Below are 17,248 nucleotides of genomic sequence, written 5' to 3'. Positions count from 1 at the left end.
CACAGCCTTTTATATTTATTATTATTATTGTTATATATAGCGATTTGTTGCGCGAATATATATACAAAATCTATTGTCGTATCGTTTAAATTAAAGATATGTTTCATAGTTGCTTTATATTTTTCTTTTTATATACATATTACACCTGCTACAATGTTGCATAGCACATCTTGTAAAATTTATATAATCACGAAATGCAGGATTTTATTCCTTAATAAATTTTTGAGTGCTAATATAGCTTCATTTTATGCTTTTCAGAAATAAATTCAGATACCAATAAATGCTAATGCAATTAAGTTTATGTTTGATAGTATTGAGTTTTCAATTTCATCTTCTTATATATATATATATATATACAGATATTTTATTTTATGAGATAATTTTTACAAAAAAAAAGAGGTGCAAAAAATGTTTTATCTTTTTATCATAAAATATTTTGAAACAATAAAAAAAAATTATCAATTATACATTTCAAATCTATTTGAAAACTGAGTTACAAAGTAATAAATTAATCTATATGTTTCCATTTGTAGAACGACGACAGTATTTGTTGCAGATACACGTAAAATTCTTTCAACATTTGGAAAACGTATTTCGTGTCTTTTTGTAATGATTTTGATCTTTAATTTTTTCTTCTAATTCACTGAGTATGCTTGGTACATGTTCGAGAAGTTGCTCGATGGTGAGCTTAAAGTCCTCGTCAATCCATATGCATCTCAATTTTATTAAAACTTTATTCAATAATCTATGGTTTGGCACTCGTTCTTTCATCATATAACCATTGATGGGAAATTTCGGAATTTTCCATTGTTCTAATTCATCCAGAAGTTTCATCGCGCCACGATATCTTAACACCTCCTTCACGTATTCTCGATAGACGTCATATTTGTGTGTTTGCTGAACGAAGATCAGTTTCTGGTAAGGTTTTAACGGTTTCTCAGAGAGCTTGTATTCCCTATGCTGCACCAGGAATAACGCCAAGTCTCTTTCGGATCTGGACAGTTTCAATCTATTGTGCAGCGTCATTACCTCATCTTCATTTTTCAACATCGACACTATTAAGGATATGGGCTTCAAAGTTACATTATTGGATGAGGCGCGTTGATAAACGGTTTGAAAAGTTTCTATGGCAGGTTCCTCGGGTAGACCGATGTATTTGCTGCTGCCACATTCGAGTAGTTTTAGAGTCAATTCTAAGGCGAAATTGCCCATCAAAATCTTGCTCCACTCGCTCCAGATTCTCTCGCCAGATATTTGTGACAGACCGTCGATATCTTCTTTCATTGCCTTTATCGTAGCCTCATCGTGTTTATCAGGACCATCCATTATTCTTCCATAGAAACGGAAATACCTAGCATAAATGTTGCGCAATATAATAAGTCTTAAATATTGAATAAATAACAATAAATGCATTTAATATTTAGTAAAACATGCAAGACATATGTCATATTAAAATATATAATCATAGATAAATACAATATGTATACTAATATGTAAGTACAATATACCTGAGGATTCGTAGATAATCTTCACGTATCCTAATACTAGCGTTGCCTACAAAAACCACTCGTTTTTTCTTCAGATCCTCGTAACCGTAAAAATAATCATACAATGTGCCGTCGAGGCCAAGAAACATGGAATTAATGGTCAGATCTCGTCTATTTGCGTCCAGCTTCCAATCCTTTGTATATTCAACCTGCGCGTGCCGTCCATCAGTCAGAACGTCGATTCGCAAAGTAGTAATTTCAAAGTTCTCCTTATCATTTATTCTCGCCGTTATCGTTCCATGCTTCTCCCCTTTCTCATTTATCATTCTGATCTCCTCCTTCGTAAACATATCCTTCATCTGCTGCGGTGTAGCATCGGTTGCGAAATCGAGATCCTTGGGCTGTTTACCCATGAGAATATCACGAACGGCGCCGCCGGCGATTCGCAATTCGTAATTATACCTCTTGAATAAATTCGCGAGGGTCTCCAATTCCGGTGTGAAAACGGAATGAAATTCCGGGCAATCTAACTTCATGATGACAGGATCTATCCTTGACAGCGGGTCGGTACTTCTAACCTTCGTCCAAGTCCTTTGCACAGTTCTCGTTATCAATTTATATCTTCCTGTCTGAAACAATAATAAAAATAATCGTTACACTTGTCACATTTTTTTGCATTTTATCTCTAGAATTATTCAAAGAGATCTGTCAGGGTTCAAATCAGCATTTAACATAACCTAACCTAACTTCGACAGTTTTTTTATTTATCTATGCTGCGAAAGAACGATTGTCTTACTTACGATTTCGTGACGAAGGAGATTTGTTGTTCGCCGAGCTAATGCCCTTAACATAATGCATATGCGTGTATTATATTTTTATACGTAAATCGCACATGTCATACATACATCTCGTGGCATTTCTAAAATTTACACCTTTTTTTCTAGCATGCATCCAGTACGGCATATGCGTAGTAGTATTTGCTACTATCTTTACTAATTTTTTTTTTTAATATACTAAACATATTATAAGCGCACTATTCATTTTTATATATATATTATATCATTAAATATGAGAAAAGAAAATATTTGAAAAATTATGAAAATTACGAAACGGATGTGCAGATCTTTTATTTCTCGACGTAAAGTTAAATTTCCCTTTAAATTTCAAATCCTGGAGCGCGGATTTTCTATTTTTTGTTTTTTAATTTTCTACAGCATTCATATTATGGGAGAGTGTAAAAGGAAAGAAATGAAATTTAGAAAATTTTAATTGTTTGAAAGCATAGGAGTTTAGCTAAGAAATGTTAGACAGCAGCAATAATATTACATGGTGAAATCATAAACGCGTTTCAAAATTTTGCGCAATCTCTCTGCGACATTTATTCTGCAGTATGAATTAAATTAAGCAAATTTGATAATATTAAACTCTTTATTCTTCTTTCGTTTATGTACATTACTATTTAGTACAAAAGAGAGTTCATACACACAAGAATTAACGAGCTTTTCTCGAACGTACCGAGGGACATGGATTTAACATCGTTTTACTGAATATTCTATGATAAAGTTTGTCACATATTTCGCTCAAATTCATCAGCCACAGTGTCATATCCATATACATATGTATATGTTCCAAAGAGGATGTAATTTTCGCTATTACGCATAAAAAGTATAAAACTTATCCACATAGTGTTTTGTACGACATGAGCATACAATTCGATTGTAAAATGTACAACAGAATTTTACATGTTGTTAGCTAGCATTAAATATGTATGTGTATGTTTATATAACACAACAATATTCCCCAATATTAAGATTTCCACAGAGAATGCCCGTTTTCGTTATTAATATATACAATTCCTTTAAAACATGAAATAGATGATCAGATTTTTTTCTTTTTATTATGTTTTAGAATTAATTATATATTTTTATCAGTTAAAGAAATACACCATATATTAATCTTTAAGACGGACATACACTGTATTCTGTTAAAACTTTTATATGCAAAAAAGTTTTAACTTAATAGCGCGTGCACGCTGTTTATAATATTTTACTATCGGCGTAAAAACTCACGATTGACGATTACATTACTATTTCAACGCATTACACATTTTGCATTTTGAAACATCAAGTGCCTTTCAAAAAGTGGAGAATATTTTACGGTGATCGCATCCTATCTTCTTAGAAATACATGCACAGGTAAACATGCACACATCTTATGTGCTCCTTTTAATACGGGTTTTTATTTTATTAGTATTAATATCATTGTATGTGAATGTGCGCGAGTGTGTGTGTGTGTGTGTCATGTAATAATATATAATTAATCATTACTTGAGCCGTAAATTATACAACCGTATTTGGTGTTAAACACGAGATGTAAATATGATTTATGATATCCACGAGACAGTACATTCTTTTTTTTTCTCTGAAATATATAAATGGAACAAATTATAGAGAGAGATTTCGATGTTCTACAATTTTCTTGCAACGTTAAAACGTAATATAAAAACATCCCTTTGGAATAGCAGACATGTAACTTGAGTCAAAGGCAAACACAAGCTAAAATTAGATTCACATACGAAGATGATGCTCTTGGGGCAATTTTATATATGATTTATATTTACATTGAATTTGTTGATCAATAAAAACATGTGCATCATATGTATGTGTATGTGTGAAATCATTCGTTTACAGAATATAAATAGTAACCAAGTTACCATATCTATATCTTGCTTATTGAAATAAACTTGTATGGAAAAGATTTCCACAGGCCATATTTACTTATGTATAATAGTAAGTTTAAGAATCTATTAATTTTACAGTGCAAATGTTGTTTGGGAAAATACATAGCTGACGATCTATTTTTTCTCCCGTATATAGCGATTCAAATTGCTCTTGACTATTCTTCTGTTCTTCTCTGGATTACAATCTCACACTTTCTAAATATAACCTTATCGTACACGTACATTATTAAATTTCTTAGTTTAAGGATTGTTGATCGAGATCTCCGTATCCGAATTTGGGAGGCACCGCAATATTGTACGGCCATATATTTTCGGACAAAAATCGTACACATACACATACACATAGTCAAGCGCTCTCGCAAATATACGCGCAAACGTGTTTAAACGTTAATATTTGTGGATATTAATGTAATAGTAATCACTCACACGAATCTTTAGTTGCTCGATCGTTCGTTCGTTCTCTCTCTCTCTCATATGTAAACAGATAAATAAAAATATTACGCTTATACAATTATAATGAATTATGTATGTACACACAATACATGTTGCGCTCGTCAATATATATGTATATGTATATACGTTGCTGATTCACTTACCACTCAGAAGATAGAATGTGTTTTAAGGTTTAAGAAGAGGCGCCTAACGATGAAGAAATTTCTAATGCGCTAGGATTACCAATACGTGATCAACTCCATAGAGTCTTCCTACAAGTTTCGTTAAATGCAATTGTAAGAAAAGATAAAGATGATTCCATTGACGAAATCGAATGAATATGTACATCAATATATTGATAGTTAAGCGCGAGATTATTTTTAATTTATCGTGTAAAAAAATTTATATAATGTCATATTATTATTATATAGTTATTTTTAATTACTTTTATACTTTACTTACGTAGGTTTTGTTATCTTGGCAGAAGAAGTCTTCTTCTTGTTATTTCGACACTTTCTTACATATGCTTCTATTAGATGCGCTATCTTTTTAGGATTGATTTCGCCTGTTTTATTATGGCATATCTGCAACATATAATTGATATCTCTCTCGTTATCTGTGTTGTACGATTGGATCTATGTACACATTTAATTCTGTAATATTGTTTTTAATTATCACAAGTTACAATGAATTTAATGTGTTCACACCTTAGGTACAGCTTTGCGCATGATATCTTTGTATTCTTCTTTTGTCACATGTTTTTTGGTGTAATGGGGTTTAAGAACTAATTTCACTTCCTCCACTACTCTTTCTTGTCGATTTAATTTTTTGAGAAACTGTAATGGTAAAAAAGCACAGGTTTTATATACTTTTATATTTAATAATTTACACATAAGTTTTTTACACATTAATTACACATTAATACCATTGACATACCTTGTCCTTAACTTGCATTTCTACAGCAGAACTAGGTAAATCGTCCAGGATTTGGAGCTGATTTTCGTCCATACGTACGCCAACTTTGGGATTTGTAGCTGTAAAATGCGCGATTTACATTGATAAAACTTGTAGCGAAAATCAAAATATTGAACTCGTAGCATTCGCTGTGCATAAGTAATATATATTTATGTTATTCGTACATACGAATAAAATATATCGTTTGGATAGAAATACATACACTTTTTCGTCTTTTCCTTGGCGATTTTTTTGCTTCTATTCTTGGTTGTAGTTTTAACGGGAGGCAATATTCCACCGAACAGTGCGTCGAAGGCGTCCTTCTTTTCCGCGCTCTTGTTAACCTTCGGCGTGGTTGTTTTAGTAGCGGCTGGTAGCGGTGGTGCGTTTGCAACGGGTGAGTTATTGAAGTTAGCAGGGCTAGGCGGATCGAAGAGACCGTCGCTCAGGGTCGACCCCGGTGAATACGGCGATGACATATCAACGACGTTGTCGTTCGTCATATCTATTGGCGCGTCGCTGCCGTTCTGACCTATCGTCGAACTGTTTTTACTCTGGGTGGATTTGGAAGATCGTCCCATAGTGGATGACTTCGCAGAATTCGCGAATACATTAGGAAGTTGTGGCCTGTCGTTTGTACGTTGTTTCATCTGATTGCTCGGCGAGATACGATTAGACTATAAAAGAAAAACTAGGTAAAAAACCATCAACATAATACAATATATTTTATTCAATTTATTTCCCTGAATTAACTAAACTTTAAATAATTTTAGATTCTGTACCTGTAACAACGTTCTCTGCGTGGTATTAGTTGTATTAGTATTGAAGCTTCTCTGCACCGCGGCCGCCACCGTTGCTAGCACAGGATTAATAGTAGCAAACGGATTAGCCGCCGATTGTATATTCGATTGCGGATTCTGCTGAGTCTTAGGAGGAGGACTGTTGCACGATTGAACTATGTCAGTTTGATTCTCCGGCACAGGAGAAGACGCAGAGACGTCCCTTTGCGGCGATGGTCTCTTAATAGTCACCATTGATATTATTTTTGGTTTTTCAATCGGTTTTTCCTGATTGGGCTGATCCTGCTGTTGGTTCGGTTCATCTAATGGCAACGGAGTGTCCACTGTTCCGTCATGCTTTCTCGGCGAATTACGCTGCGCCCGATCGCAATCGTCGTTTGGCGTAGCTTCTTGACTCGCATCAGGCGTCGGAGATCGAGACTTGGTCGGGTCGAAAGGATCATATGCATCCGGCGAAGTTGGCGGAGACGTGGGTGGTTCAGGGGGGGTGTTGGGCCCGATCTTTAGACGTAGCTCCAACTCCTCCTGTGCCCGCATCTCCAGCTCTTCCTCCACCCGCTCGTCTATCATCTCTTCTTCCTCTTCTTCCTCTTCCTCTTCTTCTTCTTCCTCTTCCTCTTCCAGCAGGGGATTTATTAAGGACGGTCTGAGATTGCTGGGTTGCTTGTTTATGGAGAACTTTATCTGCGGCTCCGGCGGCGTCTTTGGGCCCTGCGAGACAAACTGTTCGCGTGGCGGCGACGCCTGTGATGGCGGACATTGCTCCGGTGACGCAGCGAGCGCTTCCTGCGCTTGTTTATCATCGTCGTCGCTCAGCACAATAACATCACGCGGTGATGGCGTTTGCTCACGGAACGGCGACTGGTCTAGATCGATGACAGCAACGGGTTTCTTCGTCGCCGCGATCTCCGCTGCTTTGGATTTCTTCTTCTTGTCCTTTTTCACTTTAGGCGATTTAGATCGTTTGTCCTTCGTTTTCTCCTTCTTCGATCGCTTCGCGGAAGGTACGGAGGGCTCTGTCTGAACTGACTCTCTTCGTCGGCGTTTTATCGGTGGCACCAAAGGAATCGTTTGAGGCAATTCCGGCGTATTTACCGGATTCGTCTCGTTATCCTTGTTAAAGCACACGCTTACTAGTATGTTATCACCGCTAGCGAATACTTCCTTAGATGGTGGCGGAGTTCTGTTGCGTTTGCTCTTCCGCCGTTTTTCAATCTCCTTGGACTTTCGGCTCTCTTTCCGGCGCTCTTTCTTCTTCTTCTTTATCGCTTCCTTGTTTGTCAGTATGACGGTCAAGTTTTTCGGCGATACGCTATTTAGCACGGGCGGTGGCGACCAATTGCGCGACGCAATTGGCTCTTGCTGGATGTGCGGTGGCGTTTTAGATCTCGATCGCGACCAAGATGGTGTCCATTGCGCGCTCCATGAACGCTCGTGCTCCTCTCGCTCGCGCGGAAACTGCTGCTCGTGGTCTACACTTTTCTCATTCAGCTGATCCCAATTTCTATTGCGATCCCGATCTCGCGAGATTGATCTACCCTTCGACCGAGATCGGCTATGTATCTTCCTTTTGCTGTGTTTCTTCTCGCGCGACTTGGACGACATCCTCTTCGGCGACTTACTACGCGACCTTTTGCGATTCCTCGAGCGACTGCGTGACTTGTATTTCTTTGTCTTATCCTTCCGTTTGTCGCGTGACCTCGACAACGATCGCCTGGTTCGTCGCCTAGGTGACAGCGACCGTTGTCGCTTACGCGATAGTGATCGCGATCGTCTTCGAGAAACCGAATGTCGCCTCGATAGAGATCGTCTACGCGAAACGGATCGTCTTCGCGAAGTCTTGCGTTTTGTACGGGATGATGACCTCTTGCGTGAGATTGAACGGCAAGATCTGGAATATGATCGACCGCGATCTCTCGACCAGGAAGACAATCGAAGACGAGATCTGCTCCTGGACCGTCCCTTCGAGTATGATCGACTCCGTCGATCCCTTGAGCCCGACCGAATCTTGTCCGACGAGCGACTTCTGGATCTACTTCGCGACTTCTCCCTAATATCTCTACCGTACTCATCCTTTCTCGGTCGAGACGGTTTCTCGGCCACGATCTTCCTCACGTCGTATCGTGGAAGCTCCTTTCTCTTCTCCTTCTTCTTACTCACCTCCTTCGTTTTTTTCTTGAAAGACTTATCCTTATCTTTATCCTTCTCTTTCTCTTTCGACTTAGATCGTTTGTCCTTGTCGCGGTACGGTCTTTCCTTCGTGCTCTTCGAGAGCTTTTTCCACGCAACCAGATTATCCGACGAAATGTTTTCTTTGTTCTTTTCCGTACTTTCTTTGCTCTTTTCTTTCTTGTCCTTCTTTTTCTTCCTCTTGCTGTCCTCTTCTTCTTTCTCTTCCTTGGATTTTTCACGTTCCTTCGCGTTCAGTTTGCTCTCATCCGGTATTTCACCGTCCTCCATCTCCTTTTCTTTGCGTAACGCCAAGGCGTTTAATTCCTCCTCGAAATTTATCGCCTCATCAGTCTCGGAAATAGCCTCGGTGCCTAATTCCGCGTAACCCGCCGGCGGTGTTCTACAATCGTCCAGGTCGTCATTCGTCTTATCCTTCGTTGGAGTAATCGGCTCCAAACCGACCTCGAATGATGCCGCACGTCGCTCCGATGCATGCGCACCCTCATCCCTCACAGGTAACTCGTCTTTGCAAGGAGTATAAGCGCCATCTGAGTCCCAGTTGTTATCGACTGGCGCAGACGGCTCGTCCTCCAACTTGTCCTTTTCTATCGGAAATTGCTCGATCTCATCGTCCACTACCATTTCCGTTGAGAAGCTCGCCTTCTCCTGCCGCTGATCCGACGAATTCGGATCTTCATTAGGATCACTCGACGCTTTGTCGTCATCATCCTTATCGTCGCAATCCATTTTAGCAGGTTTGTCACTACGGCTGCTCGGCGAACGATCATAATCTTCACTACTTGATTCCCGCTCCTGCGAGTCGTCATCGCACGCACTCGCTTCGCCTTGTAATACATGGCTCGAATGGCTCAATACGGCTTTACTCGTTGTTGCATTATCGCCTTCCAAATCCTGCGAGTTATATTCTATATTCAGTTCATCGTCATCCAACTTTCTTGGGGATAACCGAAAAGCGGACGACACTGTACTCTCCGCGACTGCAATGTTTTCATCTGTCGTCGTTGCCACTCGCGGTGATGTTTCCCATTCGCTGTCTTCTTCTTCTTTCCTGTTGGACGACGCGACATCGATACAACTCGATTTCGTCTCGTCCGTCTTTGCAGCTTCCTCGTCCAATGAACTCTCCGAACCGAGCTCTTCGCTCTCGTGTTGACTAGGAAATTGGAGTGGCTTCTTTTTTTTAAACGAGCTTGGCGTAGCGATTTCTGTCGAAATATTCTTCTCGTCCTCCTCTGCAAGTTGCGGTCCGATCAACTGGTTCATCGCTATCGACGGTCTTATTGCCGTGGATTCCATTGTTGACTTGGATGGACTAACATTCTTGCCGCCATCTCGTTCTTGCTGCTGTTGGTTGTCGATCGGCGGCACCGCCGCCGCTGTTTTTTTCTGATGAAAACTCGCGTTCTGTGAGTTTACACTATGGTCATCGGAGTGCAGCCCACTTAGCCGGTTGTTTAGTCTTAGTTTGTAGCCGATTTTAAAGGTAATCTTTCCACGGTGCGAATCGTGCGAAATCTTTTTCGGTGGTATCTTACTCAGAGTTTGTCGCTCTTTCTGTAGCGCTTCGAGATAAGGATCGGCAGGTTCAGGAGGCACGTCCGGTAGATCGCACGCTTGGATATCCCCCACGATGATATCATCATCGTCGGGAATATTAGGCGGTAATGGCGGCGGTTGAAGCGGTCCGAGCTGTTGTGATAGTTCCTGTTCCGTGTGTCTGGCCACATCCATAGTCTGCGATGAGTAAATGGAAAAATTCGGACAGTCTGACTGAGAATCATTGTCATCATCGTCATCGTACGCGGTGAGTCGAATGGGTTCCTGTAGCCGTTCTCTATTTTCAGCAGTCGTCGTAACGGCAACTGTTGGCATCGAAGAATAACTCGTGGTAGAACTCAATAATGACGCAACCGGCATCGGTATGTTACAACTATCCAGGTTGTTTCGCGATACTTGTACTTTCTCGAGCACTATCTTCTTATCTATCGAAGCAGCAGCAGCAGCATCGTCGTTGCTATCACTGTCGGCGGCGAATGGATCATACTTGTCACCGCTTGTCGGCAGATCTTTTGGCGTGTCTTCCTTATGACTATCATCGATCACCAACTCCTGCTCGCTATCGTTGTCTTTGTCACTTCTGGAATTTTCCTCAAAATCTAACAAGCCGGATGGCGGTTCCGGTGGTGGCAACAGAATCATCGAACCGTTGCTATGAAGTTCCTCCTGTACTTCACAATCAGGCTTGGACGGCGGCTCGATATCGCAGTAAATGTCGCAGTCATCGTTTTCTTGGTGCGTAGTAGTTGGCGCGGCTACAGGTTCCGGCACTACATTGCGATCATTCTGCTCGGGAGAGGACCGATAGTTTCGCATCGTATCCTCAGATAGATTGACCGAAGGTAAGCTATTATGCAGGCGCGTCGGCGGTTGCACATTCAGGGGATTTGGCGGCGCGTTTGGCGGTGCGATAGGTAAACCACTGGCAGGCGGTATGCTCAATGAAGGCGGCCTGGGCCTGGGAAATCGATCCGTCGCGTGCGGAAACGGTGGTCTGGATTCGAAGCCGCTGCTACTACTGTCCGTGTAATTAAACGGTCGTTCGATGGGCGGCGGTGGCGGCGGCGGAAAACGCAACCGCTCGTTTCGGAAATGCTGCGGATTACGGCTGCGGAACGGCGGCGGCGGCGCGTGGGCACTGAACATGGGTGGTCCGCCGCAGTGCTCGAAATTGAGATTATAGAACGGCGGCGGACCAAAGTCGCGGTTCCCGAAGTTGTCCCGCGGGCCGCCACTGCCGGTTCCGCCGCTGTAGCTGTGCCTACCGCCTGGCGGTAGCGAATCGCGACCGCTGCCGTAGCTTTGCCCTCCATGGCCTCCGTGTCGACCACTGTTGTCGCGACCATAACCACCCCGGAAGTTGCCCCGATTGCCGCCACCACCACCGCCACTGCCGCCGCAGGGATTATTGTACATTGGAGCCTGTGTTATATCACTGGGATTGACATTAGATAGATCCAGCGGTGTGTCTACCATCTTCAAATGATTCGCCTCTTTGCGCCGCGTAATCTTTTCTTCATTGTGCTTCTCCTTCTTCGGACTTTCATTGTTATTGATGCTGTGTTTATTCTCTTTATCAGGATTATTCACCACCAGTGTACCATCGGCCTTCAAGATCACATCATCCTTCTTCTTGGTCGAATGCCACAGCTCTTGATTGTTCATTATGCTACTTAACAAATCCATTGCGCTCGCATTCTCTACTTCATCAATCGGATTGGCAATAGTTTTTAAAATAGTGCGACGTCTGATCGACGGTACTGCTGACCGTTGTTGTCGTACATTTATCAGTGGACCGTTTCCAATGGAATATTCATTGTCGTCGTCCGATCTAATTGAATAGACATTAATTGAAATTCACCGAGATATTCAACTGAAAGATTACTTTCTTTATTTTTATATATGCAATGTTTTTTTCTAAAATATAATTTGCAAACAATAGAAAGAATTCAACGTTACATAGCATATTTTCATATAAATACATTTTGCATGTAATAAAAAAATAGCTTGCGCACTATGCAACATATATTATTAAAATCAAATGTAAATGGTTGTTGCAACACTTTCTATAATATAAGTACATAGAATAGAATCAATCGCTTACCCAGGTGGACTGTAATCTATTCCCAAATTATTCCCAAAAAGACTGACTTGAGGTATACCAGCGCTATATCTGGCATTTATGAGAGCGCTTTTCTCAGGAATAGAAATATTATTTTTCATGGTAGGTACAAACTGCGGTACTTTCGGCTTCTGTATACCAAGTGTGGAGGCTAATCTTCTTTTTACTGTATGTTTACTAGCCAGCACAGATGCTACAGTACGCACTCGTCGTTTGTGTTTTCTCCTCTGGTAAAATAATATAGTAGTCTTATGTTCTTTTACTAAGATCACATGAAATATGACAGGCAACATTTCTATTTAATATAAAATTGTGTATAAAAAGTGTCAAGCAACAAGAAAAAAAAACATAGCATTCTCTTCAGCAATTTTTGATTTAATGAAAAGTTATTATAGGATAAATTAATAAGTTAGTAAAAAAAAGTAAGCAATTAATAGATTTTATTATACTATATCATATATATATTTGTATTATAATTTTCAGAAAGGGTAATAAGCTTCTATGTATAAGTTATTTATTTTGAAAGCAAGAAAATGAAAAGTTTTATAGTTTTACTGAAATAGATATATCGAATAATTTTGTAAATTCATTGTTCTTCAAAATTTTTTATTTAATTATTATTTTTATTACCCTCGACATAAATAATTGCATTTTTTTTCAAGATAGTGTCTCTCTCTTGTATATTATTCAATCAGTTACCATGTATGAATATATATTTCAAGACTTTTTATAACACAGTATACTCTTATTTATATAATTAATGTATTTATAATATATTTTATTCATGGGATTTTATAGTATATTAAAATATATCATATAAATAAATAACTAAATAACACTGATATTATAAAATAAAAAATGAATAACTCGCATAACTTTAATCTTAAAATACAATTGTGTGACACTCTACTGAAGTTTTTTAAGATTTTGGCATATCAATATAATAAAGTTATTTAAGCAAAATTAAGAAAAAAAAACCAAGTGCATCTAGTGGGAAAATCGTTTTATTTATATAAATTAAGAACAATGAGTTACAATCGAAAAATCTAATTCAATTGAGTTATGTTACGAAGGTGGCATAAAGTATGGTCAGGAAATACAGTAATAATCGGATAGTGTAGGTCGGAAGTCCAAAATGATGAACATTTAATAATGAGACATGATAGAGTTGCCAGATGACATATATTCCAATCTGAAGAAAGATCTATACATGTCATATAATGTAATAGAAAAATATAAGTTGCATAAAAACGGATTTATTAATTGCATTGTTATGATTAGAATTAGACAAAATAATAGCTATAGTATAGTTTGGAAAAATTTTAAATTATATATGTATCTGGCAATCCCCACGCGAGCATGAATGTTATGTGTTAAGCTATAATTCTACATTTGAGGAGAAATTAGCGATATACCTTGCGCGTTTTCTTTGTTCTTTTCTTACACTTCCTTCTCGATGTGGATGATGCGACTTTGACATATGTTATTATTTCCTCCTCTTCACCATCATCGTTCAATTCTGTGATTCGCACCTCTCGTACTACATTACTGTTGTTTCTCTTGGAGTTTTTCATGACCTTCCTTTTTTTTCTTTTCGTTGTTTTAGTCTTGGATTTTTTGTTCGAGCGTGTAGACGAAGAAGCATTACCCTCTAAACTAGTGTTTGGAGAACGACTTCGACTATTATCACCAATCGAATCGAGGCCAGACGAAGTAGATGGCATATTCGGATCGAGAAATTGCTCGGGAATGTCTGCTGGTGTGTGATCGTGCACTTCGCGGGCGCGATTGCGAAGGTATCTAGCAGGTACATACGTACGATCATTATCAACATCGCGAATATGAGGAAATATTCTACGAAATATGCCTAAACCACTATCGTTTCCGAATTGAAGAATACGCCGACCGGGACGTCGTGACATCATAAGAGTTGGCAAAAAGTGTGTTACAAACTGCAAACATAAATAAGAAAAGAAATTAATATGCTTTTATTGATTATACACTTAATTTTTAAAATAAATTCTTTTATGTATCATTCATCAAAGCATTACATCGCAATCTATAAATTATGTTTGCTTTGCAGAATGTATAAATTATATAATATAATAATATCTATAGATAGAGAAAATTTTAAATTTTGTGATTATAAATATTCTTCAAGTATGAATAGAAAAGTTCTCTCTTACCACTCTATCATTTGTTCGATTCGTACAATCTGGGCAAAACCATTCCTCTATAGGAACTGCAGTCATTGGAGGTGTTAAACATTCCAAATGGTAGCCACGATCACAACTGTCACAAAGTAACATTCGATCTTCCCTGTCACTTTGATGACACACTTCGCAAAATGTTGGATCATCTGGTGCTTGATTTTCAATACGTGGTACGATTTCTATTGGTATATGTTTTATGATCTGGAATAAATAGATAGGAGAAATATATATTATAATTGCAATGAACAAATTTGCAAGAACTTATTTATCCTATCTTTTTATTGACAAAAAAATCTGTACAGTTTTTTTACATTACTCAGACTAATATTTTTGAATTTTGCAGCTGGATAACAAACTTTTCATAATTGAATATATATATATTCAATTATGAAAAGTTTGTTATCCATATATATATATATATATATATATATATATATATATATATATATACACACAATATATATATACACAATATATATATATATATATAATATTTAATGAAGAAATATATATGTGTATATATATACATATATATTTCTATATAAATAGTGAGCATATTACCTTGCCTCCGAGATTATCTTTAACATGGATGACAGTGAAAGATTGACGATCCACAGGACAAGTATTAATATTTTTACTCCATTCCAATAAACAATCTAAACAAAAGCAGTGGTCACAAGCAGATGGTGTACCAACTTGCTGTTTTCTAAATGGCAGTAGGCATATAGGACATTTCTCCGAATGTTCATCACTACTATCAGAATGGACATCGGCATTGGATGATGAAGAAGGACCAGGTTTACCAGCTTCCTCCCTCTTTGTTTTAGATAAAACTTTATGCTTAGTATTGAGTTTCTTACAGTCTTCATTCAATTCATCAGAGCTATTCCAATCACTTTGCCATTCAGATGTGCTACTACTATCTGTAACATACATAATATTGGATGTTTTGTAGTAAACAGTTTGTAGATAATATTAGATTTATAGTGGTAATATAGTGAACTTAATATCCATTTGAAGATCAATAACATACTAACCACTCTGAGTGGATTTGCTTGCCTCTGATGCGCTACTATCATAATTAGATTCATCCTCACTAATAACTTTCTGCAATAAAACAATTTCAATAAAAACACATGTGATTATTATAATAAATTTAAATATTTGTGTAAAAATATAATAAAATAATAATACTCACATGGTTTTGTCGTCTAATCACAGGTTTAGGTACATCACTATCATCACTGTTACTTTCCTCTGATGACTCTTGAATGACTCTCTGGAATAATATAATTATTTCAAAAAATTGTAAAAATTTATTGTTTTATATGTAAATTTTACATGTTGATATATCTATTAGTATCATAATTTTTTGTTACAATATATTTATTATTTACATTAAATTAAAAAAAAAAAGTAGGTAAATAAAAGTTCTTGCTATTCTATTAAGCAAAATTTTAATTTAGAAGGAATTCCAAAATAGAATGATTTCAATATATCAATAATGAAGACTTCTATACATACATATATCTTCTTTTTCCTCCGAGTTATATCAATAAAAGAGTCATCGCTGCTATCGCTGTCACTGATGACAATTTTCTTACGCTTGTGAGTATGACGACGTACCAGACAAGTATAATCACTGTCACTTGACATTTTAACTTTTCCTAAGATTCATACCCACTGCATTTCCGCTATAAATCTGCAAACAGAAATTTCGTAATATAAATATCATATATGAAATCTCAATTTACATATTTATTACTCTTCTTAATCCACATAAAATTATTATTATATAGCCATAGTTTACACTATTTATTTTTCAGATTCGAATTACAAACAATTGTTGTGCCCTTATTTCTCAATGATTAGGACAAAAGTAAGTTTTCTCAAACGACACGTTGGCCCAAGCAGGATTGAAGGAATCTACGGGGAAATTATTCTCTAATCCTTCATTTACTTGGTTCGCGGCGCGAATATCTTTAATATCCGCGAAATAATCGAATGATGAATTACTTGCTACTGCGCGCTGCGATCCGTTCGTCTCCCGGAGTCTCTAAGTCGCCTCTGACAAGATCGACATCGGGAGCGTCGTCGATGCGGATTCTGGCCCCGCCGTCGAGATGCAGCGGTGAACAGCGGTGCGACGAACAGGAAGCGTGCACGAATCGTTTGGCGATTCCGCGCCGCTCTCACCGATTGTCGACGATAATTCGCGCGATTTCGCGAGACGATTCGTCTAATCCGATGGGATCGCTCGTATTCTACGCGACACAATAAGCCAGCAAACGACACGGTACAGAATCTTGACGCTTGTCGATTCCCGTTCTGCCTTTCTCGCTCTTTCTCTCTCTCTCTCTCTCCTTCTCTTTCCCTTCTTCTCGATATCGCTCCCGAGAAAAGTCGCACACTCGTGGACCGCGTACACCGGTGACACGCGAACGCTCGGCGTCAATCTCCCGATTTTCTCGAGCGAACGAACGGCTCGAGCTGTTCGCGTTTAGGAAGCTGCCCCGTGATGTCTTGCCTTGACAGCACCCCCGAAAAGATACGCGTTCTATCGCGAGACTGCGGACATCTTGAATCGCGGACGCTGTGTGGTGTGCGCTGTGTGTGTATATAGGCGTACGTTGCGTCACTTCCTGTTTCGCGGATGGTCGTACATCGAAATTTACTGCTCGCGTTGGCAGAATTTCGATTTCACGATTAGTTACGTCGGCGCAATTCGATAACCGATTATAGCCGATGGA

The 17,248-nt window shown here is 38.6% G+C and overlaps 2 protein-coding genes across 5 annotated transcripts; both read right to left on the bottom strand.

Annotated features, from left to right (window-relative positions):
* Window positions 1-404: 404 nt before the first annotated feature.
* LOC138936578 (CCA tRNA nucleotidyltransferase 1, mitochondrial) lies at window positions 405-2,453 on the bottom strand. 2 transcript variants are annotated; one of them, XM_070302106.1, is made up of 3 exons: window positions 2,288-2,453; window positions 1,509-2,112; window positions 405-1,351 (listed from the first exon to the last, which is right to left on the bottom strand). In XM_070302106.1, exons 1-3 carry the CDS (start codon window positions 2,343-2,345, stop codon window positions 574-576), a joined length of 1,440 nt encoding a protein of 479 aa, XP_070158207.1. In that variant the 5' UTR covers window positions 2,346-2,453; the 3' UTR covers window positions 405-573. The 2 variants fall into 2 exon arrangements, with proteins under 2 accessions (XP_070158207.1, XP_070158208.1); XM_070302107.1 differs by having other exon boundaries at window positions 1,509-2,116; window positions 2,288-2,452.
* On the bottom strand, window positions 2,029-17,095 carry Phrf1 (PHD and ring finger domains 1). Of its 3 annotated transcripts, none has more exons than XM_070302100.1 (14): window positions 16,515-17,095; window positions 16,023-16,200; window positions 15,697-15,777; window positions 15,536-15,605; window positions 15,060-15,421; window positions 14,472-14,699; window positions 13,701-14,237; window positions 12,268-12,512; window positions 6,396-11,994; window positions 5,837-6,290; window positions 5,596-5,693; window positions 5,367-5,495; window positions 5,122-5,243; window positions 2,029-2,116 (listed from the first exon to the last, which is right to left on the bottom strand). In XM_070302100.1, the coding sequence occupies exons 2-14, from the start codon at window positions 16,152-16,154 to the stop codon at window positions 2,098-2,100; spliced, it is 8,076 nt and encodes a 2,691-aa protein (XP_070158201.1). In that variant the 5' UTR covers window positions 16,155-16,200; window positions 16,515-17,095; the 3' UTR covers window positions 2,029-2,097. The 3 variants fall into 3 exon arrangements, with proteins under 3 accessions (XP_070158201.1, XP_070158199.1, XP_070158200.1); XM_070302098.1 differs by lacking the exon at window positions 2,029-2,116 and adding an exon at window positions 2,920-4,931; XM_070302099.1 differs by lacking the exon at window positions 2,029-2,116 and adding an exon at window positions 2,920-4,931 and having other exon boundaries at window positions 16,519-17,095.
* Between the last annotated feature and the right edge of the window lie 153 nt (window positions 17,096-17,248).

The sequence above is a fragment of the Polyergus mexicanus genome, unplaced genomic scaffold, assembly GCF_030449975.1.
Source record: "Polyergus mexicanus isolate NDT 795.1 unplaced genomic scaffold, iyPolMexi1.0 SCAF_9, whole genome shotgun sequence".
Lineage (NCBI taxonomy): Eukaryota > Metazoa > Arthropoda > Insecta > Hymenoptera > Formicidae > Polyergus > Polyergus mexicanus.
This window is presented reverse-complemented; position numbering and strand designations above follow the sequence as displayed.